The sequence below is a fragment of the Ipomoea nil genome, unplaced genomic scaffold (assembly GCF_001879475.1).
Source record: "Ipomoea nil cultivar Tokyo-kokei standard unplaced genomic scaffold, Asagao_1.1 scaffold0261, whole genome shotgun sequence".
Taxonomy (NCBI): Eukaryota; Viridiplantae; Streptophyta; class Magnoliopsida; order Solanales; family Convolvulaceae; genus Ipomoea; species Ipomoea nil.
In genome coordinates this window covers 87,118-113,046 of record NW_017616689.1, presented here as the reverse complement: position 1 = coordinate 113,046, position 25,929 = coordinate 87,118, and the positions used below count along the sequence as shown (strand labels likewise).

Below are 25,929 nucleotides of genomic sequence, written 5' to 3'. Positions count from 1 at the left end.
GATTGGCTTTATTAATTATATTTTTTAAAATTTTTTCATGGTATTAATAAAATACTCGGTAAATAAATATATAGCATTATTTTGTATTATAACTTTGATATTTAATCTAATATCTTTCGTTTTTTATCAGGATCCATTGTTGAGTATGCATTTCGTCGTTTCAAGTTGTTCTCCGCTTGTTGACTCTCTGCGTCACTAGATTCAGCAATTCCAGGACGCCCAGACTCCATAAAAAGAGATGCTAAAAAAATGATAAATTCAGAAAATTGTCATAACTATAAACAGAAAAACTTATAATTAAAAAATGACCACATTTTATCCCAAGAAAAATACAGGAAAGAGTAATCACCATCTTCTCACAAAAATTATGCAATTACTGCCACAATCACCTTCCTCATTGCTATCTGCAATAATTACCAGTAAGATTATTGTCTTTAATTTAGCATTCACTTTTTTCTTCTCTATGGCACCAAACAATGACATGGCAATAACGGTAGATAGAAACAGTTGGCAGATTCAACATTTGATCTGCTCATGTCTCTCGAACGATGAAGAATCAGCCAGCCCAATCATTCTCCTGATCCCAAGAACTTTCTGTGCCAGATCTCCAAGCTCACATCTCTTGCACTTGGGGGAGTTATAAAATTTGGCAGCTAGGTGACCAGTGTCGGCCTTATGTTTTGTCGAGCCTAATTGTTCAAACGGGAATAGCTCTCTCTTCTCAAGTATGCCAAAATCAGAAAAGGAAAAGGAGCTACTGTGTAATGGGACTGCCTTGCTGTTGGAGGGAAAAGGGGAAGGAGCTAATATTTCTTTCTTCATCAATAACATTAAACAAATGTGCTAAACCAATAAATCTAAGTTCTCTACCTAAAATGTCAAAAGCAAACAATCCCCATGTCATGTCTAAAATCTATCAACCGCTGCCTTAATTGACATACAATATAATCCCGCCTTAATTGACATACAATATAATCCCTGATAAACACACTGCTGGAAATTTCGCGTTTTCCGTCCAACATTTCGTCCAACTATAATTTGGTCGGTATTTTAATAAAAATCTCAACTTTCTACGGTAAAAGATGGATTGACGGAAAGTTGGTTGGAATTTCCGTCCAACGCGCGAATGTTGGACGGAAAGTTCGTCCAACGTCCCGTGTTGAAAGGAAATTTTGTCCAATCTTTAGTGTTGGTCGATAAACATTGGTAAAAATTGAAAACGGTAGCTATTTTAATTTCCGTCCAATATTGTTGTTGGACGAAAATTAAAAAACTTGAGCTAAAAAATAGAGGAATACTAGAATAGTGAGGCACTAAATAGAGAAGCGGGAAATATAGAACTTTGGGTGGGAAAAATAGAAGATTGGCAGACAACCTCTATTTGCAACCCTAAGGGATCGTTTACCAAAATAGAAAAATGGAGAATTTTCTGGAAAAACAGAGAATTGAAGAAGTGGAAGAATGGAAAATGGAAAATTTGTTTACTAAAATCTTATCTCTAATTTCCTAACTCCTCTCCATTCTCCAACCTTATGTACAATTTTAGAGAAAGATTATTTAGATATCTCCAAATGGGAGAGAGGAAGGGGACGCGGGTGAACAGTGCATGGTTTAAATAGGTCTTTGGTTCGAATCCTCCTGTGCACGTAGTAATGCGCTTTCTTTGTTTTTTTTGTTTTTCTCCTTTTCTTTCGTTTCTTTGCCTGTTCTTTCTTTCCTTTATTATTATTATTATTATTATTATTATTATTATTATTATTATTATTATTATTTGTTTTTCTCCTTTACTTTCGTTCTTATTATTATTATTATTATTATTATTATTATTATTATTATTATTATTATTATTATTATTACTCCTTTTCTTTTATTATTATTATTATTATTATTATTATTTGTTTTTCTCCTTTTCTTTCGTTTCTTTGCCTGTTCTTTCTTTCTTTCTTCTTCTTCTTTATTATTATTATTATTATTATTATTATTATTATTATTTGTTTTTTTTGTTTTTCTCCTTTTCTTTCGTTTCTTTGCCTGTTCTTTCTTTCCTTTATTATTATTATTATTATTATTATTATTATTTGTTTTTCTCCTTTACTTTCGTTCTTATTATTATTATTATTATTATTATTATTATTATTATTATTATTATTACTCCTTTTCTTTTATTATTATTATTATTATTATTATTATTTGTTTTTCTCCTTTTCTTTCGTTTCTTTGCCTGTTCTTTCTTTCTTTCTTTCTTTCTTCTTCTTCTTTATTATTATTATTATTATTATTATTATTATTATTATTATTATTATTATTATTATTATTATTTGTTTTTCTCCTTTAATTTCGTTATTATTATTAGGGTCGCGTTCTGGTGCGAATAGCGCGTCTAGGACGAAATGCGAACCAATCAGCGCGCGCCACGTGTACAGATCTAGGTGCACATATATTTATAACTAGGTTCACATATAGTTATTACATGCACTTGTAGGTGAAAGTAGGTACACTTGTAGGTGAAATTAGGTGCACCCGATCATTGAATGTTGACATGTGGCGCGCCCTGATTGGTTTGCATTTCGCACCTGAGCGGCCATTTGCATGAGATCGCACCCCATTATTATTATTATTATTATTATTATTATTATTATATCTTTGTTGTAGAAATGTACAAATGCTATATGAGATTATTGTATTTAATGAAATCAGAAAATTAGAGAAATGAAAAATTGGAGGAATAGGGAATGAAAATGAGAAAACTGGAGAAATGAAAAATTGGAGAAATGGAGAAGGAAAACTGGAAAAATGGAGAAATGGAAAACTGGAAATGTAAAAACAGAAAAATGAAGTAAACGACCCCTAAATCTCTTTTAGACGAAATTTTGCTACAAACCCTCTCCGACGAAATCTCTTCCTGAGAACCACCATAACTCACTGTCATCTACCGCCACCATTTGCGATCGGAGTGCAGAACCACTGTCGCCTCGTGCCAGTCGCCACCTCATCTGCCGTATCGTTGTCAGCCAGAAGAGCAGAACGTCGTCATCTCAACTCCGGCAGTAAGATTTTTAGGGTTTTTATTTTGTTGAGTTTATTTGCAGAAATTGGGACCTGGCCGACATTCTCCTCTCCATCTCGAAGCAGGTAAGTGTCAAATGTAGGAAAGGGAATGGGTGATGGTATTTGGTTGGTTGTTACTGGTAGAAGTTGGTGGTTTTTGTTTTGTGGGATTTTCTTTCTTTTGGTACTGCAGACTAAAACGCAGGAAAGGGAATGGGTGATTGGAGTGGAAAAGAAGGGAGTGGGAGAGAGATTTGAGGAGTATAGTGGACTAATTAATGGGTGGGGGAAAGTAGTTTGAAGAATTTGGAAAATAACAATAAAATCAACATGAATAGAGATTAAGAATGGAGTCAAAACAGTATAGATTTATGCACTAATTTATAACTTCCTGCTTCTCCAATTCAAAACATTCATATGTATTTTAGCAAAACCAAGTCAACTGCTTCTTCTTCCTGCAAATTCTATATTTTTTCTGTTTATGTTTCTGCAAATTCTGCATTGTTTCTACATTGTTATAAACTGCAATTATGAGGATAGGATTGTTGTTCTTGTCGGGACAGGCACTAAGATTCACTATATTTTGCTTAATACACTCAACACATGCGATTAACTCAGAAACAGTGGTGGAGAAGTGTAGAAAGTAAGGTCTATTGGGAGAACTTACATTCATCTATAGCATCAAGAAAGTAAGGTCTATTGGGTGAAGAGGAGAAGAAGAAAGGGCTTTCTCTTTCTCCTGCTGATTCTGTCTGTAAGTGCTCCCCCATTGGTTAATTGGTGAACTTCATATCGTGAAATTCTATAACTAAAATTATGATACGGGTGTTTATGCTTATGCACTTTAATTTAATGTGGTTGCTGAAATGGAAGTTTGATTAATAATATGTTGAGGATTTAAGAAGAATGTAAACATTATTGCTTATCCAACTATGTATAGATATGAATAAAGCTGGAGATCTTATTGTTTGTCCTTTGGATTAAAAATTTGGTTTCTTTGAGATAAATTGTTTTGGGAACTTCAAGTTATTAATAGTGGCAATGTATTCCTTTTCAATTCAGGCGTCCAAAGGAGGAAATTCACCATTCACATATGTCATTGTTGACAACCAAAAGTGGGTGTGTTAGTCTTTGCAATATGTGGGGAATTTTATGAGATTCTGCCATACATATTTCTATTGTCTTGAATAAAATGATCATTTCTTTATATGATTATGGTATCTAAGAGATTCTATTTTGATTCGTTTTTACTAGTATACTAAATGCTATTGTGCATTTATTTACCTTACATTTTTATTTTGGTGTATGTTTTTTTTTTTGGGTTATATGCAGATTGCAGGGGGATATGGGCTGACACTAAGGTTCTGTCTGTCTTCCCCTTTCTACTCATGCACGTGCGAATTGAAATGGGTAAGTTTTGCTCAATCTCCATTTACTCACAGGCTTTTACATACTCAAGCATTGGTCTAGAAATTTTTGGGTGGAATTTCTATTTTATCCCCTAGTTGAAGGAAATTAAAAATTGTATTATATTTCTAAAACTTCGAAGTTTAGTAAAAATCAGAATGCTGAAGTCTTTATTACGGAGTATTTTTTTTTCCTAATATTTGATATATAGCAAATATGATAGTAATACCCAAGCAGTGTGGGTTGGAGACCATTATAGGCCTTGAGCAATACCCAATAAAAACAAAAATAAAGCTAGCATGAATTCTAGGCATAGCCTGTAGCTTTGTTAATAAGTTTATTTGATGAATACTCCCTGCAAGGTGTGCTTAGAGTGTGCATGACAACTTATAAATTCTTGCTTTCATATGAGCAGGGAACTTGGGCAACATGCTTCGTATTATAATTCCTGCAGTTTGTAAAGAGAAAGGCAGCCCATCTTGAGGCTTATTTGGGTGCAGCGAGCATTTTGAGGCTTATTTGGGGTGCATCAAGCATACTTACTTAGTATTGATTAAGTAGTATATATTTTCATGATTTTTTTTTGGTGTATGGTAATAGTCCGTTGTTGGAAGAACTATAGACATGACTATAATTTTTGTTGTAAATAATTTTAATGTTTAAATATATTTTTAATTTGAAATTTAGTGTTTTTATTAATTTGTTGATGATATAATTTATAAAAAAACAGGTAGAAACAAAATTATGGTAATATAAAAATAATAAAAACATTTTGTATGATTTAGAATTTTTCCTACCAACGAGGAAAGTCACAACATTCGGTACTCGATATTTCCGTCTAATTGTTGGTTGGAATTTCCGACCAACGCATGTAGTTGGATGGAAATTCCCACGTTTTAAGAATGGTGGGTTATTGTCCGGAATTTCCGTCCATTTTTAAATATTGGACGCTATTTCCGACCAAAAATTAGAATTAGACGGAATTTCCGACAAGCGTTTTTCTGAACGTTCAATTTGGTCGCTATGTTGGACGGAAACCTTGTTTCCGACCAATATATCGCGTTTTCCGTCCAACATTCTTTGGACGGAAAATGCGAGATTTCCAGCAGTGACATGTTTAGAACTATATATAGCCACATAATAATTATCAGATTTGAGTTGTTTATCATCAGATTCTGCATATGCAATCATCACCCATGTCCACAAAAATTACAATAAATAAAATAAAAAGGAAAAAAGTATATAATATAAGTATATAGTAGACTTCTATCATTTCCCACTATGCATAGAATACACAAACATACACATTATTAAAATTATTATAAAAGGGTAGGTTTAATGAAATCTAGATTGTGAATTGTAATGTTTACAAATTTGTAGAACATCAAGTACATTTAGGGGAAATTCAACAACTCAGACAGGAAAAATCAAGTTTTATGAAATCTAAATTTTTATAGGTAAAAAAGATTACCTCAATAGGTAGATCCCTTCACAGCTTCAGCTTCAGACCTTCAAAACCAATATTAGTTTCAGCTGATAATATTCAGTAGTTGAGATATCATGAACAGAATGTACAGAAAAGATAGAGAACAAAGGAGTGAGTGTGGGAGAGAGTTCTAACACTGAGTTCAACGCGATGATCTGTTTCACTTGCTTGCTTTAATTTGGCAGATTTATCTTTCACGAACTTAAGCCCTAACAAAATTGGGGATTGAATTACAATGCATAGAAAGTCAGAAACACTTTTTGATCCATATTTTACCACCAAAAGTAGGACAAAGATGAAAACATTATTTATTAGAAAGGGATCTGGATTTTCTTCTCATAGTGTGATTACTGGTGTTCCTTTTAAGGGGTGGATGAAATTGGATTACCATTTGAGGTTTCCCAAAGAATCGCTTTTGAAGAAAGAGTTAGTCTGCACAATGTGGCATACCGCAGAAGTTAGTTGATGAAAAGTTGTGCTTGACCTACAAGGATGGATCATCCTCATATTCTCTAAGGGAATAAGGATCCACAGGGCACACCTTTTTGAGGCCTGGCCAGCTTATTCACAGGAAAAAATAAAAGAGTAATCGCCATCTTCTCACAAAAATTTATATAGGTAAAAAAGATTACCTCAATAGATAGATCCCTTCACAGCTTCAACTTCAGACCTTCAGTACCAATCTTTAGATCATAATACTTACAGAATTAGTATTCCCGGAGTCTGGATATTAATAGAGATGAAATTACCAAGCTATCTAAACATAGGACTCAATTGGGTAAACCCATCAAAGTTGAGGACCTAATTAAGCACAAAAAGTCGTTTAAATCTAAATTCAGAAAAACCACTATACTAAATTCGCTATTAACTCTTTACCATTATACTCTAATCTGCTCCTCCATAGCTAAATTACATTATCAGATAAAATGTGGAGCACTGCCTGCCTAGGTAATGTTAAACTGTAATTTCAACCTTATTCCAACCTCCATAAAATTACAGGTTCTAAACAGCAAATAGTACCACAGACAAATAATGAAACACATCAGAAATCCTCAATCATTATATATAGTTAAGCAAATTTGACTTATACTAAACAAAAAAACATTCTCAATCTTTATATGTAGTAAGCAAATTGGCTTAAACTAAACTTGTATTAGGGCACACAACAACAGAAATTGCCAAGAATGAAGTTTAATCAACGAATAAGAAAGGGGAAAAACAAGATGGGATTTTTATTTATTTTAATATTTAAAAAAAAAAAAAACTAACCGTTTCTAAATGGGGTATTTGAAATCGAGGGATCAGAGGAAGGAGGTCTATTAGTATAATCTGAGAAGGAGTTTTGTTTCCTTGAGGAGTAGTGACGATAAGAGTTCTTTGCTTCTTGTTGTTGTGCTCCTGTTGACGGCAGAATCTAGTCTAGGGATTAATTCAAGGATGATGGATTATAAGTGGATGAAGTAAATCTCGATGAGGAAAATTTGGCGAAATCTTGAAATTTCTTCAGCATCCAGAAACCATGCTGCTGCTCAAAGCCTAAATTCCTTTTGGCCAGTTTTGGTGAGATATACTAAAGGGAGGTTCGGTGAGATAGACTTAACGGTGAATTAAAAATTTTAACAGATGGAGTAATGGTGTGTGGGTATTTAAGTAAATTTTAGTGTAAAATTTAAATTTGATCAATTTTTTGATAAATCTGAGTCACTCATTTGATTAAAATCTGTGACCGCCATTTTTTCTACCCATTATAGGCCTAACTCTCTTGGCCTCTTATTAGTATGTATATATATATATATATATATATATATATATATATATATATATAGTAGATAGAAATAATAATTTAGTAGCTACAACAAAAAATAATACATATGCATTTCTTTAATTTAGAATTATGTGTCTATAATGTCTTTATTCAAAAAAAATTATTCATTATCAATAAATTAAATAAGAGAAATAATTTCATTAGTTATATTGTATTTGTTTTTCTCCAATGCAAAAATTCTTTACATTCAAATTCATCAATTGATTATATTGAAACTAATCACTACCTCGTAAGGACGTTGAGACCATAGCATGTTACACGAAAGCGTCTACATTGTCCCTACAATGTCTTTATTTAAAAAAGAATATTCATTATCAATAAATTAATTAAGAGAAATAATTTTATTAGTTATATTATCTTTATATTTCTCCAATGTAAAAATTCTTTATATCAAAATTCATCAATTGATTATATTCACTACATTGTCTATTATTTTTTTGTGCACTATTTTTAATTAAATATCAAAGTTATAAAAAAAAAATAATGCTATATATTTATTTACCAAGTATTTTATTAATACCATGAAAAATTTTAAAAAAAATAATTAATAAAGTCAATCATATTAAATACTTGAGGGATTTGTTGACAAAGAGAGTATTCAAATCACACAAAAAATTGAAGTGAGAACTACATCACAATGTCCTTGTTTGACAATCATCTGTTAACGGTTAGCGTTAGCGGATTATATTAGCGAATTTGACCAGCGAATTATATCAACGGCTGGTAAAAATATATTTGAAAAAATTAGTTGTTTAGATTAACATGTAAAATGACCTAAGGGTATATATATATATATATAATACGGAGTAATTTTTTTAAAAAAATAAAAAATATAATTAAGCCAATCATATTAACTACTTGGGGGAATTTATCGACAAAAAGAGTATTCAAATCACCCAACAAATTGAAGTGAGAAACTATCTCGCAATGTCCTTGTTTGGCAATCAGCAGTTAGCTCTTCAATATTAGTATATATTTAACATTTTATACCCTAATTTTTATTTGCTCTCCCTTATGTCCCATATTTAGTTTCAACCATACATATACAATTATTTTATTGACAATTATAATCAATCTTGACTATATTATCTTGCATTTGTAAACTTAGAATTGTCTATTTAAATACATAAATTTAACATTCAATTATCTATGCATGAACAATTCCAATATATCTTGCCTTGATATACTTTAAAGTACTTATTTAAAAAAAAAAAAACATTGGACATTATCTCAATCGCGCAATGCACGTAAAAAACTAGTTTACACATAAAAGAGGTCATAATTAAGACAATAAACTAATAAGTTGTATTATAAAAATTAAATTATAGTAAAATAATGAGATAGGTTGCAAAATGTCAACCAGGACTATGTGGTCTAATGGTATTCGGGTTGGATTTTTATTTGGAAGGTTGTGAGTTCGAGCTTTAGTGGAGGCGTTATTATGTGCCCAGATGTAAAACGATGTCGTTTCATTATTATTATTATTCTTTTTTGAAATTTCGTTACCCAGTGTTTGACAGTTAATTTTCCTTAAAAAAAATTCTCATGTTCAAAAATGTACATAATGTTATACTAGAATACACATAATTGTATGCATGAATGTACATAATTATGTAACAAAATACACATACTCTTTTTTAAAAGATAATACACATAATCTAACATATAATACATAAACTTTTAACATAATACACATCAACTCTTAACATAATACACAAAAATTTCTTGATTCGGATGTACATAATTGTATTGAAAAAATGTACATAATTGTATAAAAAATGTATATAATAAAAAATATACATAATTGTAGAAACAAATATACATAATCATGTCAACTTCCTATCGCGCCTCCCAAAACGACATCGTTTCCGGAGGCGCGGGGCGCATAGTGCACTGTGCGCCGTGGTGCAGGGTATAACAATTGCAATTCAATAGTTATGCTATGGAAACCTGTTCATCATTCGCATGGTGGGTAGATCCATGCGCATGATGAACAGGTTTCCATAGCATAACTATTGAATTGCAATTGTTATACTATAGATTCATAATTTTTTATATTTTTATGTTTTTGAAAACGTAGATTCATAATTTTATTTTTCATTTGTTGTTAAAGATATATGAATCTACAGTACAGAAATTATGAATCTACAGTATAATAACTTTACAACTTAAAAAATATAATTGCTAAAACTACATATATTTCACTAGTACAAAATTACACATCCACTACATTTGTATAAGACTATCCGTGACACTTGTAAAATTATCGCGAAAAGTAAAAAATTTGTGACACATTTAAATAAAAAATTACACAGATTTTTTTTAACAAGGGTATCCGCGCACTTTCTATGCTGAAAGTGTTGCGGATACCACTTCTTTAAAAATCTTTTTAAAAAAACTCCACATATAATATTTTGATTTTCAGATCAAGCAACCCAATATCATTTTGATTTCCAAATCAATCAAAGAATATACTAATGCAAAATGAGAACGATAGTGGTAGGGAATACCCCGACCGACATGCCTTCGTTCCTTTGTTCTTGTTTGTGCAGGTTACATGTCGGATTTCTTAGAAGAACCCAGTCGGTTCCCGACCGGACATCACCCGACCGGCGTTGTCGACCACCGAGCGGTAGCCCTTAAGCGAGAGAGCTGAGAAGAGACACGTGGCAACGCTACGTGCTGACAGGCAGGGCACCCGAGAGGACGACACATGGTTGCTACGTGGGCGACATGCCGGACGGCCGGACTTGTGTCTCCGGCCTCGCGGCTATAAATACCCGCGATGGCAACAGTGTGGGGGACTTTTGGACGATCGACAGGTTGTTATCAAAGCATCCCGACCGCAGTCAGTCGGTACTCGGAACAGCCATTTAGATTGTACTTAGGACCTTCACCTTGATCAATAAAAGACATTTATTTGCTTTAATTGGTCTGATCTTAGTTTATTTACCGCTTACGTGGAAATTAACACTTATTTACCGTTTACGTGGCAATATTTTCAGAATTTTTTAGCCACGATCGGGACAACCCATATCCGATCGTCGGTGGCTTACCCGCAGGGAAACGGACAAGTGGAGAACGCCAATCGGACAACCCATATCCGGTCGTCGGTGGCTTACACTCGGCTGGTCGTAGTTGGGCCGATGAGTTGCCCTATGTTTTGTGGACTTATCGGACGACCCCGAAAGAAGCGACTTTGGAGACGCCGTTTGTCCTTGTCTACGGAGCTGAAGCCCGACTCCCGATCGAGGCATGGATCCCGACCGCCCGTGAGCGAACGTACAATGCAGAAGAAAATGAACACTCGATGGTCGTGGATCTCGGCGGGGTCGAGAAAAAGAGAGAGCTAGCCGCTCGGCGTATGACCGAGTATCAGAAGAGAGTCAAGAGTACAAAGGATGTCCGGGTCCACCCTCGGTACTTTCACGTCGGAGATTACATCCTAAGCCGACGGGAATCCAGTCAACCTTTAGAAGGCGGGAAGCTAGCTCAAAATTGGGAAGGGCCGTACGTCATCAGCGCTGTAGTACGGCCTGGGACATACCGACTGGAGACGACGACCGGTCGGGTGATCGAGGGGACTTGGAATTCCGAGCACCTCGTTATGTTTAGGCATTAGCCTATTTTTTGTAATTTTAGACGAAGTGGCGGCTCAACCTACGAGTGGGCTCTATTCGTCGACTAAATGTTCGTAGATTATTTGTTGTAAATATTCCTAACCGTCTGCGAACGGGATTTTCCTAATGTAAATACGATCAGCGATTGCTCGACCGTTTGCATACGGTGGCCCGATCGGTTCTCTAATTCTACAGTAAGCTGCTTTGAATCAACTTCCACAACCAGTCGTGCTCGGGATCTACCCGATCAAGTTCGGCAACAACAAGGAAGATGGGCTTTTCGCCCAACCCAACGCCTCTCCCTCGGTTCATACCGATAGGGGCTTGCAACGAAATGGCTCTAATAGCCCTCAACTTAATTGGCTCTAATAGCCATCTCTCGAATTGGCTCTAATAGCCGTTTACAACTCAGTCGGGCGAATTGATCGACCGGCTAATGCGCTCATCTTCGGCGGACACTCGGGTCACGCCGACTATTGGGAAAGCCAGAGCTACAGCAAATTTTCCCGATCCGTCCAACTTCTTTCCACTATTGCACCCATTCGTGCCTCAAGCGCACAACAGTGTGGGGGCTTGGATGAACGAAGTGTTCAAGGCCTAATGATCTGGAACACCCCGAGGCCAAACTTTTTCGAAGGCCTAGTGATCGGGAATACCCCGAGCTAAGAGGCCAAACTTTTTTTTGAATTTTCGACAAGGCCTGAAGGTCGGGAAACTCCCGAGCGGGCAGGCCACTAAATTTCGATATCTTGACGGGCCAGTAGGCCATTCGGTCGGAATGTGCACGATTCGGCCATAAGGTCGTAGGGTCGGGCATTAGAAGATGGACATACATGCAAGTGGAAATAAAGCGTAACAATTACGAGCCACTCAAGTTTAACAAAACAAGATTTCATTAAAGTTCAAGATTGTGCCCGGTACAAAAGAGGGACCGGGTTCTCGATCGAGTTCACTTAGCAAAAACAACGAAGAAGAAACTAATCTACTTCTTCGCAGCATCAACCCCGTTCGGTGTGGCAGCAGCAGCCCCACTCGGTTCAGCAGCCACTTCGTCTTCTCGGCCAAACGGGGCCTCACCGGGATCGGGGACAGCGGTCGGGAGAGTTGTCAGGACCAGTCGGAGGTTTTCGCCCTCGAGCGCCTCCTCCATGTTCTTTTGGGTTTTCTCCCTCATCTTCCGCTGTCCGGCCTTGAAGGCCCATCGGCCGAATTCCCACATCAGTTCGTCCCCGACCAGGTTCTTCCGCATCTCCCGGATGAACTTGATGCCCGTCTCGACGTCTCGGAAGAAGAACTTGGCCATCTCGGCCGGGTTCTCCATTCGGGCCTTCGATCGGCGGTTTCCTTCAGCGCCTTCTGCGCCGTCTTCTCCGCTAAAGCCCGGTCTGCCTTGGCCTTTTTTAGCTCGGCCGACAGATCGCCTACCTCCTTTAGCCGCCGCTCGGCGACTTTCTTTAATGTCGTGGCCTCGTTGGCCAACAACCCTTGGCATTGAAGAGCTAGACCCACCTGGGAAGCCTACAAAATCGAGTGATTTAGCCCGAGCAGCAGCAGTTAAGCAATTAAAGCAAGATGACAGCCTCTACATACCTCGACCAAGTCGCGGCTGAGCTTCTCGGCCAGTTGGGTCGGGGTCATCTTCGACACATCATAAGGAAGCGGCATGAGGTTGCTGATCCGTGTTAGGACGGAGGCATCGGCCGCAATCACCCCGACCTCGGGGGTCGGGCTGTTTTGCCTCCGTTGGCGTTTCAGCGAAGCGGTTTCTCCGGCCCCCTTCTCGACCGCCTTCTCCTTACCCTTGCGGGTACCCACCCGAGTGATCAGGGTGTCAGTCGTATCAACCACACCCCCCTCGGCTATGGTGATTGTGGTGGTCGAGCCCAAGGGTCGGGCGGTCGGTATCTGTTCCCCACCCGATGACCCAGTCGGGGTCTTGTTCTTCCTGAGCGATATTTTTGCCCGGGGGGGCGACTTTGCGCCTTCGTCATCCAGACCTCTCGCGGCCATTCCTGCAGATAAACACAAGTTGGTTAGGCCGGGAATAAAGAGCGTTCGCGGTGTTAGGGTCGGGGATGATTGGTTAGTGTTAGACCTTTATCTTTTCGCTTGACCCGAGCGGGCGCCTTTGCGATCGTTACGCCCATCGTCTCGGGCTTGTATTTCTCGGTCAGGTCATAGATCGGCGCGGGCAATTGGGCTGCCTCGTAACTCTCGGTCGTCCGGAAAATCTTGTATTCGTAGATCTCGCCCGAGATCTTTGTGACCGCATCCCGGAGAGCTCGGGTCTCGACCGGTGTGACTTGCTTTCGGAAATGAGTGCTCCAAGCCCTCTCAACCGGGAGGATCCAGGGGTCATACTTGACCGAGAAGATCCTGTTCTTCCACCCCCGGTTGTTCCCGGGTAGACTCTCAATCGAGCACATCTCGGCTTGGGATTGGGTCATTAGGAACCCGCCCCCATAAGAGGCTGCGAGGACCTTCACCTGGTATACGAAGTTAAACAGCTCCATTGTGCATGCCACGTCGTGCCGAGCGCATATCTGAGGGAAACAGGCTATCATCCTGTGAGCGTTCGGGCAAATTTGTGCCGGAACGACTTGATAGTAGCCCAAGAATGCTGTTAAGAGGGCTGTGAAGGGGAAAGTGATCGGGGCCATCAAGGAGTCGTAGTGCATCCCGATCCACTTTCCCCGATGGCGCTCGATGACGTTCCCGAGCCGGCGACTGGTGTCGAACTCGACCTGACCCCTGAGTGTCGCGGCGATCTTGGCTGCCTCTCCCTTCGTCAGCTTACTCATTTGACGTTCGACGTTCTCGCTGTTCAAGAACTCAAATCCGCCTGCGGCCGGTACTGCCGGTTTGGCCGGGTCCTCCCCGACCGGCTCTGCAACGTTTTCTCGATCGTCTTCTCGGGGCTCGGCTTGGGGGTAATCACCAATAACCCCAGTCGGCGTGTCCCGAACGCCTCCGGTTGGGACATCTTGCCCGCTCGTTGACGTCTCCCCGCTATCTCTGCTCGAGCTCCCGATCCGCTCGAACTGGACCCTGACGTCCCAGACGAGCTCGACGACCTTCGTCGCTCGGGGGCTCGGTCGGAAGCCTTTTGTGGTCGTTGAACGACCTCTGGTGAGTAGGACATTATGTCCACCTCTTCGCTGATCTGTTCGACCTCATCGTCATAGTCCGCGATCAATACGTTCTGGCTATCTGAATCTGACATTTTGTCTACCTAAAGGCCGGTCGGGATTAGTTTGGGACTCGGGATGTTTGGTTCGAGGTCAGTTCTTGCCTACAATTGGCTATGCGGAAACGTAAAGCAGGAAATAAAAGCTAAGGATCAGAAGACTTACCGAGTGTAGAGACTAAAGCTTGAAAGCTACTTGCTTGACCGATCTGCTGAGATGCTTCGCTCGGGACGCTCTGAGTGTACCGACCGATTCAGGAAGATTGGGAAAAGTTCAAATGAAGTCCTCAAAGGCCTATTTATAGGAGAGCATTTGGGCGGGAAACCAATCCACTTGCGTGACGCGACCGCTCCTGACTCCGAGGTGACCGTTGCGGTCGCAGAGGCCGGCAGTCGTCGACACGTGGCGCGAGGGAATGACAGCTGGCCGGTCGGTTTGGCGGCGGGCGGTTGAGCTTCTTCATCCCGTCCCGTTTTTTCCCGGACGATCAAAAAGGCACGGGCTGGGGGGCTCTTGGTAGGGAATATCCCGACCGACATGCCTTCGTCCCTTTGTTCTTGTTTGTGCAGGTTATAGGTCAGATTTCTTAGAAGAACCCGGTCGGTTCCCGACCGGACATCACCCGACCGGCGTTATCGACCACCGAGCGGTAGCCCTTAAGCGAGAGAGCTGAGAAGAGACACGTGGCAACGCTACGTGCTGACAGGCAGGGCACCCGGGAGGACGACACGTGGTTGCTACGTGGGCGACATGCCGGACGGCCGGACTTGTGTCTCCGGCCTCGCGGCTATAAATACCCGCGATGGCAACAGTGTGGGGGGCTTTTGGACGATCGACAGGTTGTTATCAGAGCATCCCGACCGCAGTCAGTCGGTACTCGGAACAGCCATTTAGATTGTACTTAGGACCTTCACCTTGATCAATAAAAGACATTTATTTGCTTTAATTGGTCTAATCTTAGTTTATTTACCGCTTACGTGAAAATTAACACTATCAGATAGTATAATGAGACATGTGAAAAAATGAAGACCGATGTAACTTTCATTTTAAAAATGTTGCGGTTTCTTATTAATTTATTTACAGTTATGCTATTGCACTTTACTGTTTACTAATTCATGCTCTATTACTGTTTACTAATCACTGTTGAAGCAAGAGTTGAGGGGATGTTTGGATGGATGGGAAAGACTTTCCATGAAAAATATTTTCTTAAAGTGAAAGAAAATATTGTTTTTTGGTGTTTGATTCATAGAATTCATTTTCTATTGGCAGGAAAACAAAATTCTTGGTTGGACCAAGAATTTTAATCAAGGATTTTGTTTTCCATGGGGATGAGAAGAAAAAATGATATGGTGCGACAATTTTTCCATTATTTTCCTTGTAGAACTAGTTAATAACATTAACTGTTGTAGACAAGTGTTTGGTAAGTAGCTGTTTGGTATAATTTCTTTTAAAAAAAAGCTAATTGGAAAAGTTAGAGTAGTTTTTTGAATTTTAGCATTTTAAAGTTGCAAAAAGCTAATTAACCAAACACTTATATTGATAACTTAAGTAAATCAAACAATTAATAGTGATCAAATAAATCAAAATTAACCTACATATCAACAAACAGGGCCATAGATCTTTGTACTCATTTTTCAGACCCAAACAGGGTGTTTGGTTGGAGGGATTTTAAATTCCATTCCCACTTAATTTCCACCAAATTCCAAAGGCCATTAAATTCCGTAGTTTGGTTGGAGGGAATTGCAATTCCCCCATTTTTATGGAATTAAAATCCAATGTCCCCCCCTGGAATTTTAATTCCTGGAAAAAAAAAAAAGATAGTGATGACTCAAAATTACCCCTCATTTTTTAACTTAAAATTAATGTCTAACAACAATAATGGACATTTTTGACTTTACACTACTTATTCCCTTTCTACCAAACATTGGAATTGAAATTTCCAATAATTCTATTCCTATCAACCAACCGAATTTAAATTCCCACTTTATTCCCAGTAATTCAACATTCTATTCCTATCAACCAAACACTGAAATTTAAATTCCCACTTTATTCCCAATAATTCAACTGCCATAAAATTTCAATTCCTTTCCCACATAATTTCTCCCTCCAACCAAACGCCCTATAGGTAAAATTTAACCACCACCAATTTAAAAATAAAGACAAAATTTTGAATAAATAAGTTTAAACTAGAATTGTAGAACTTCCAAGTAAGGAAGCCCCTTCCAAAAATTCTCTAAGGCTTAGGGTGAACCTAAGCCATAGAGGGGGTTTGGAAATAGTTTTCAACCAGCAATAGACGCGCCTCGGTTAGAACCTCACTAGCTGCGTCATTGCCCCAAGCGCAAAGATGATTTTTGCTCCCTCCTGGCCTCTCCTTTTATGCTACACTCATTGCCTTCCCACGCCTAAACGCAGCCGATGTGGTACACAAAAACACTAAAACTTGCTTGTTCTTTCATCCGCATCCATGCCCCTTTAATTTCACTCTGAAACTCGCTCTTAGCTTCCTTGAAATCATATGATTGGTTACAACCTACCCGCTGTAATTCTACATCCATGCATCATCCTCGCATCGCAAAATGATTATCTATACTCTCAGATCGAGATATTTTCTGTATCTACTCCAAACCCTGCTTTTGTGTATCAGCACCCCAGAGATTGCCAAGAGCAAAAGCGAAAGCTAATTAATTAATACTGAAAACTTAAATATAATTCAACCTGACCTGAGGAATTACATCTTTAATTAATTTGTAGCTGGAATGCACGTTATGTTTTAGCTAATTTGTATGCACAGTACATTCATGGTGATCGATGCTTTAACTAATTTGTTTTCTATCATCAGTTCTTCAATTCCGATCCTGTATCTACAGACTTAACTAATTTGTTTGCTAGGGTTTTATATGGAGTATATCACATATGGGAGAATACTACTAAGAAGAATCTGATTAGGAGGAATCTGGGATAGAAGTCATGATCTTTTGCACTTCTTTGACTGTGTTTTCAGACTATTTCTTCTGCATTCTAGAACCATTGCTTTGATTTCTTTATGGGTTTTAATTCCCCCCTTGATTTGTATTGGTTTTTCAGTGCTATACTGCTTTTTCTCTTTTAGTTGGCTGCAATACTGTGCTCTAGAAGGAAATTCAGGGGACAAAGCATTTATGTCATTTAATTGCAATCAATTTATTTACTTCCCTTTTTTATTTTATTTGTTTTTATTTATCTTCTTCTGGGCTGTTTAGTCTGAAGATGAAAGGGAGATGTGTGCAAGAACTATATATTGTACAAATTAAACATTGATAAGAAGGTAAGTAAGGATTTAAAAATATTTAGTTTTGATGAGTTTGCTTAACATCTGCTAAAAAATAGTCAAAGATTAAAGGTTGTATATTATATTCTTTCAAATTCAGGTTACTCAAGCAGATGTCAAACTCTTTTTTGAAACTATTTGTGGACAGGTATGTAGCTCTTTTGGTATAAAATATTACAAAGTTTTGCTCCTTGAATTGCATATTCCATTTCTGAATTGAAACTCATCCCAAACGTAGGTCCACTGTTTGCGGTTACTTGGTGATTAACATACACCATTCAACACGCATAGCAATTGTTGAATTTGTATGGAAACCACCATAGGCTTCTTCTTACTTTTGTCTCCTTTTTGCTAATCGGAAAATACTACGTGTACTTCCATTTCTTACTCTCAACTTGTACTCATTCTCACAAATTTTTGATATAGATCGACACATTTTCTGGGACCCACATGATGAAAATATCCAATTTTTATTGGCCATGTCATGGAGTACAAGTAAGGAGTAGAATTTGGAAGTAGATGTATAGAAGTATAGAACTCTTTGCTAACCACACTGACCTATCATGATTTGAACTGATAAATTTGTAGTTTTACACATTTTATATCTCTCATGTTTATTATTTGAGCATTGAAATTTTATGATGTACCATTCTTCCTTTCTTTTTCTTTATGCATTTCTACTTCACTATTGTATTTGCTATTTAGGAAGATCTCCGTGTATGTGAATAAACTGATACTGTATTTAGCTCTGAAAAATTTGATAATCTTACATTTATATACATCATTATATCGAAAGATACCTTGAAAAATTCTGCCTCGGCTAAATTGTTTTGCCTCTATCTTGTGCAAGACTAACGTCTTTTGTTGGCTTAGTGAAGTTATTCTAGAAGTTTATGGTCCGTTTGGAAAGCAATAGATGACTTATGAAAAATATTTTTTGAAAAATGTTTTCTGAAAAATGAGTTATTTTCTAGAAAATATTTTTATTTCGGTTGTTTGGTTGCATTATGGAAAACTGTGTTATGTTTCATTTTCCAGAAAATGAACATAATTGTATAATTAAATATTTTTTTTGAAAAGTATAATTAAACATTTTAATTATTTTATTTAGAATATAAGAATAACAATAATTATAATTATAATAAATAATAAAATAATAATTTTAAATATAATTAAAAAATAATTAAGCAAAAACAGTATTATTTCAATAACCAAAAATAGTATTGGATTAATTATATAAAGAGTTAATTCGAGCAAAGGTCCTCCGACTATAATGATTTTTCAGATTTAGTCCTTGTCTTTTAATTTGGACAAATTTAACACTTGACTATCAAAATTTTTTCATCATTAGTCCTTTCGTCATCTGAGCGTTATTTAAATGTTAATTTTAGGGGTAAAGTTGTTATTTCATTATTTGGATTGTCTTCTTCCTCACCATACAAGCCAGAACAACATGATAGCATGCAGTCGATGACGTTGCTCCTCAAACTCCTATTGACGACGCGACTTGTGTTGAGTATTTTGTGCTATAACAATGCCAATGCGAAGTTTGAACAGGCCGGAAAGAGGTGTATGACAACGAAACACGAATAGGAATTCAAGATAGACAGGAAATGGAACTTTGTACCGTGTTTCTAAAACACTACCTTAAAAGCATAAATTTTCCAGTGACGGTTCCAGCATGCTTTCGACAGGCTACACAGATTAATAATGTAGTGTTATGCTCAGACCCATAAGGAGGAAGCTATGAACAAAGAAGGAGAAGCCCTGTTGTGTTTCTTTTCTGCTCGAACTGGAAGTAGGATTTTATAGTACAAAGTTTCAACAACCTTCTCCCTTCAGACCACACAAATAGTCCTATTTTAATGGCAGGTAATGGATCTGAATAAAAGCCACGTCTTATATAGTCCTATTTTAATGGCCTGTAATGGATCCTGAATAAAAGCCACGTCTTGGTGAACAAGAGAGGAATTATTCAGGCAGCTCCAAAACATTAGGAGAAGAAATAAATTAAGTGAAAAATCCTTCTTTATTGAATGGTTGTTCCAACAACTTGGAGTCGCGGGTGGCGGACGGTGGGTGGCAGCAAGGCGAGGCAGCAATGGCGTAGCTGGTTTTCCGGCGGAATTGGCGTCTGATTTGAGAATGGTTCAGAACTGATGGAAAATTATAATTTGAGAATGCAAGGGTATCCTCCAATTTGATAGGAAAATATATTGAGTGAATGATATGATTCAAAAGGTAGACTGTTTAACCAAGTTGAGGTACTGGCATTTCAATTCAAGAAATCAACAAGGCAGGAAACTGTAACATATAAACCACTATTTGAACTCCATCAGTTATTGACATAATGCATAATGAATCTTGCCAGGGAAAAAACCACAGGCATACTAATTTTTGTTTTCTTGAAATTCTTCATTGATAAGATAGCTTCACCTTAGCGGTCAGTCTCTCACACCAATTTGCATGATCAACATAATAACCTCAGACATAAACATGAATCTCTTAAAATGGATATAACCATCAACATTTAATTTAATTTTTAGAGACGATTTAAAAATTAAAAATAATAATTAAAAAAAAAAAAAAACAGAAGAAAATGCACTAAATTTTCAAACAAAATGCCAAGCTCCTAATTAGCAGATAGACTCACCAGCATGCTAATACTATTTTCAAAGCGAATTCCTAGTTCCTTCATCAAAACAAGAATTGTTCCTGCAACGTATGCAGCCCATCTAAACAGGAATCAAATTAGTACAACATAAACATCCAATCAACAAGTCAGTACAAAAGAGATTACAGAAGAGTTAAAAACCTTTGAGATGGATCTCGGGAAAAGTATTCCCTTGCCTTCTCATACGACATTGGTTCTTCCCTGTCCAAAAAATCTGATAAATCCATGTCAAAGGTGGGACCATGGTTGCTTAGTTCTGATCCATATGATACCTAATAAGGACAAATGTTAACAGAACAAGGCATCTATTAGAGGTTAACAACCAAAAGACATGCCAAGCTATAACACACTTCATACAATGTTTTTAATGGATGGAATTTAAGCTGCACACCAAGTCTGTAGAACTTTCTAAAAGAATACACTTCTTAATCCTAATAATATTAGAAATAAAAGCTTGTTACGGTAGGGTGTGATGGCATTTCAAAGTCAATCACACAATTCAGAATATAACCATCAACAAAATAATATATTAATGCATACTACATATATTTCAAGCAGGTGCATTCTCTTTCATTTAACTTGACTTGCAAAAACTAAGAGGTCTTAGGTTCAGTCCCCCATTCCCTTCAGATGTACCCAAATAAAATTACATACAATTTGCAGGACTGGGGTCGGTCCCTGTCCTTTGGCCTGTTGTCGAGCCTGAGCATGCTTCCACAATTTCTGATTACTTGGATGAATTGTTTGTACAGCAACGTGGCAGGCCTCTTTGATTGGCATCTGTAAGTGTGAAGGAATCCGATAAAAAAGACAGTGACACTACTAAGATTAACAATAAACTTACAGTTACTGAATACTAGTTAACTATCATGGTGAATATGAAGCAAGCAGGGAGGGCTGCAGTAGTATACTAGACATGAGGAGAGATTTATTCTTTGTTTCAAGCCAACTTAGTAGATCATGCTTAAGACCTTAACAGCTTACCCAAATAGCCTTGGCTCTCTTCTGGGCCGGTTTTTAGATTTTTGTGGTCCTGTTTGGGTAAAAAAATGAGACCCTACCAAAATCAAAATCTTTAAAATTAATATCGTAATTTTTTCTAATCTATACTATTCTAATTGGATATCAACCAAGGAAAAGCATATTCGGGGATACTGTTTCTCTCTAATGTAGAAACGGTCCCCCATGTCCGTTTCTGCTCTACAAAAAATTTCAGTAGTGTTCTGCATTGATACTTATTCACACGTATTTGAATGAATATTTAGCAAATTTTGAAAGGATTAAAGAAATAATAACAATTTTATTATCTAAATACATAATAAAAAATTTTATCCGTACATCGCACGTGCATTGCACGCGCACTGCACGGATAATTGGGCAATTATTTGCTCGAATTCAAGCAAGGATAACATAAAAAAAAAAACATAATCGATACAACCCATTTCATCAATTGCACTATATAATATTCGTTGTTATAATTTATATTTGTATATTCATTAAAATATTCTTAAATGTTGTAAGCGAGATGTCAGTTGGCCATTAGCTCCTAACCGATGAATCATTTGCAGGATAGAAGATGAGAGAAAAAGTGAAAAGTACTAGACAAAGATGTAGGGAGAATCATATTTTATTCACTAGGCACTCTTTCTACTACAAGAGTATATATATTTACAAGATAATAAAGAATGACATAATGGTAATAATTACAAGCTTCTGTTACAAACGTTACAATATAATGTCCATAATTACAATATTTATAACACTCCCCCTTGGACATTATTTATCCATGATCTTGCCTCGTTAAAAACTTCACTGGGAAAACCACGTGGGAAAAACCTAGTTGAAGAAAAGAGTACATCATATTTGTAAATTCATATATCATACTGATTGCCTCGTTAAAAACCTTAACTTAAGAAAACCTCGTGGGAAAAACATAGTTAAGGGAAAAAGAGTACAACCATAAGCCTTCAAGGCATAATCTTCCGGATTTTGGGGTTTGTCTCTTTAAGTATTTATATACAGCTCCCCCCTTTAATATATCATACTCATACCTCGTTAAAAACCACACTAGAAAACCCATTGGGAAAAACCTAGTGAGGAAAAGAGTACATGGTATGTATATGCTGCAAAAAGTATAACTATTAGTCTTTTTAAGACCCAATCTACATGATTGACTCGAGTGAATGTACTTTTCGTCTCCCCCTGAAAATAACAATCTTCAAGTTCTAAATAGCTTAAAGTAAAGTCATTTTTCCAGTAGAGTGTAGAGAGGGGATATAGTACAATCTTCATGATTGTCATTAGAATTTATCATATTCTCTCATGATCATCTGGACCAATGAAAATATTTATAGTTTATATTTTGTTGGTCCCCCTAAATATAATAACTTTTCTTTACCTACACTTATCAACCTTATGGATATTTTGTAGGTATACATTTGCTAACTTGTCACTGGAGCAAACCTTCTGAACAAATATTTTATTACTCTTCTGGAGTTCATGTGGATCAAGGTATTTTATATCATGAAAAAACTATATACGTTTTTATCTGTAACCTATATGATGGCTTCATGCCGAAAAGCATCAATATGAGTATTTGTACCTTGGTTTGCTATTCGTTATCTCATCTCATAACTTAACATCATTAAGCTCTTTATATATTTCATTGATGTTTACACCATAAATACTGACTGAGATAATAAATAAGTCCATTATCAACTCTTTATTGAGCACATAATGGTACATATTATTCCTTCTATATGAGGATAATAACCCCATTCGCAACTCTTTAAAGAGTAAATAATGGCACCTAATAATACTTAAATAAATTCTCATTTCGGGAATTATAAATCCATTAGGTTTTTTCAAGATAAATTTAACTGCATATCTAAATTTATTATTCTGCCAATTGTATTATGTAGCGGAACTTAATGCCATTTAACGTGGGAGAGTATATTTGAAAAGGGTCTCTGCGTGAACCCATAAGCTACAAACTCGCTTCATAATATATCCATTTTAGCGAGTCGAGCTATGCCTTCAATTGCTCTCTTTATACGTTAATCAATCTAGGCGCTTCTGGCACCTAGCTCTTGATCCAGATTGTCATATAATATGAGCAATTTTGAAGGCAATTGTGTTGTCGACAACTTAAAACATTTTTCAATAATTTTTCCCATATATAAAAGTAATTTTCAAAGTTAACCAGATTATAGCCATTTCCCGGATATTTATATCTGGTTGTTCCGCAACCCAGTATTATGAATATTTGGTGCACCTATAATTTTATTGGGTTTTTCTCGTTGTCTTGGACGATCGTCTTAAAGATATAACTTTTTAATATTTCAAGAGCTCTAAGGGTTTTCAAGAGTGACAAAAAAAACTTTACTAGATCTAGTTGTTTGTTGATTCTTTATTTTTCTATCCCAATGAATCTCCCGCACTTCTGGCGTCAAGGAGTATCGATAGATATATATGGTCCAATTTTGGGAAATGTGTATGGGACCTAGTCACTCTTTTTATGAAATAGATTTATTTGGCAGATTTCTTTCTGAACTTCAAGTTCAATCTAATTGATACGTGGATTTAATTTTTGAAGATCATTTCATTTCACGAAATTTCTCGGCATTCTATTTCAATTTTGATCATATCTCCCCCTAATGCCGTGAACCGATCTTCACGCAGTCAGCGTCATTAAGATGGACTGCATTCATACGAATAGAAACGCAGATTTGGGAAATGTTTGTTTGAAAACCACGTATTAGATGTAAGGGGGAATAAGGATATGCAGTGTGCCGAAATATTTTGCATAAATATTGCATTTCCCCACCAAGTATCCGGCACATTGATTTTTTTTTTTTTAAATAATGGTTTAGCTATAAGTCATAACTTTATTAATTAGCTAAGCCATTTAGGTATGAGCATAAGGTACTTGGTGCTCCGCCGCCTTAATGCTTAATGTCATATAATAATCGTCGAAAAAAGGACGAAGTTCATAGGATAACTTGAAAATTAGGCATTATCCATAAGATACTATATCATATTCGTCTTTTTAGGTGTGGCACGTACTTGATCAATACCCTATACACCCACACTTGAAGCATACTTGATGTTGGGCCAGAGTTCTAATTGTATGAAAGTGGTTGTCCTCAACGAGTTTTGATCATTTTGTTGTGTATTATGGTTTCGGGAGTTATTGTTGCCACCTTTGCCTTGATTCCTATGGCGATCTCTTCTTTGGCCCCTCCTGGCGTTGCATGACTGAGCAACATTGTGTGCTTCGGGCACTGGTGCAAAGTTAGATTGGGACACAATTTTGTGAAAAGCTAAATTATAATCAGTCACTGACTTTAAAATCTTAATCAGTCACTGACTTTAAAATCTTGAAATCTCAAGTTAAGTCAGTCAAATTGTGTCTAAGGAAGGGCTAGGAATATTTGCTAGTTAAAACTATCCTCCAGGGATTTCTATAAGGCATATGGGTCCCTTTTCAAAAAGGTATTCATTTTTCAGGTCATGGTTCAGATGGTGGCGAGGAAAAATTAGGTCTTTTAGCTTTCAAAGCCTCATCGCTCGTGGACTCCTAAGTAATTTCTCCCGTTGAAACCAAGCTCGGTGAATTCACACTTGATGATAGCAGCCAAAATCGAGATTTTTCAAAAAAAAATTATATATACTAAAGTTGGCTAAAAACGAAGGTCCACCTCTAAAGAATAATTCGCATAATAATAAAACTTTATATTATGCTAATAAGACAGAATATGCATATGAAGTCATCATATTATCCAAAAATAAATTGCACAAAATAGCAATTTAAAGTCTGAGCATATTCAATAATAATTGAATGGCAATTTGAAAGCAATATAGTTCTCAATGCTTTTTAAAGAAATCAAATTGCTAGCCCAAATCTATGTATACATATAAATTAGGCCCAAATAAAACATGTATATGTTATATGTATATCATAAAGGGTTAAATCATCATAGGCCCAAAATATAATAATATTATAAAAAGGGACCCAAAACTAACCCAAAACACATATTATAATTATTATATAAATATAAATTTATTTAACATTTTTTTTTTAAAAATGAACTGGGCCGAAGAGGTCCAAAAGCTTTGTTTGGTTAAAGAAAATCCAAAAGCTAGGGTCCAATTATGTAAAAAAAAGAACCCTCTTTTCAAAACAAAAGGCAACCAGAAGCGCAGCAGTCAGTAGACCAAGATCGAAGGTGCTGCGTAAGAAAAAAAATGAGACCAGAGGGCGAGAGAACGGCGACAATGAGACCGGGTGTCGCACATCCGGGCGTCACACATCCACGTGGGTCTTCCAGACCAGAGGGATTTCCCTTTGAGATATTTGATTTGTTATTTC

The 25,929-nt window shown here is 36.9% G+C and overlaps 1 protein-coding gene and 2 long non-coding RNA genes across 5 annotated transcripts; 1 reads left to right on the top strand and 2 right to left on the bottom strand.

Moving 5' to 3' along the window:
* Nucleotides 1-393: 393 nt before the first annotated feature.
* LOC109147223 lies at nt 394-7,463 on the bottom strand. Its single transcript, XR_002048596.1, has 5 exons — nt 7,211-7,463; nt 6,574-6,664; nt 6,330-6,373; nt 6,077-6,150; nt 394-404 (listed from the first exon to the last, which is right to left on the bottom strand). It is a non-coding gene; the product is annotated as an uncharacterized LOC109147223 (long non-coding RNA).
* On the top strand, nt 2,870-5,145 carry LOC109147212. Of its 3 annotated transcripts, XR_002048595.1 has the most exons (5): nt 2,870-3,132; nt 3,612-3,802; nt 4,111-4,163; nt 4,381-4,458; nt 4,871-5,145. It is a non-coding gene; the product is annotated as an uncharacterized LOC109147212 (long non-coding RNA). The 3 variants fall into 3 exon arrangements; XR_002048593.1 differs by having other exon boundaries at nt 2,870-3,802; XR_002048594.1 differs by having other exon boundaries at nt 2,870-3,802; nt 4,111-4,167.
* Nucleotides 7,464-20,328: 12,865 nt separating the features above from the next.
* Nucleotides 20,329-21,492, bottom strand: LOC109147388 (L-arabinokinase-like). The gene is made up of 4 exons (XM_019295046.1): nt 21,213-21,492; nt 20,700-20,830; nt 20,538-20,619; nt 20,329-20,388 (listed from the first exon to the last, which is right to left on the bottom strand). Exons 1-4 carry the CDS (start codon nt 21,336-21,338, stop codon nt 20,329-20,331), a joined length of 399 nt encoding a protein of 132 aa, XP_019150591.1. The 5' UTR covers nt 21,339-21,492.
* Nucleotides 21,493-25,929: the final 4,437 nt, after the last annotated feature.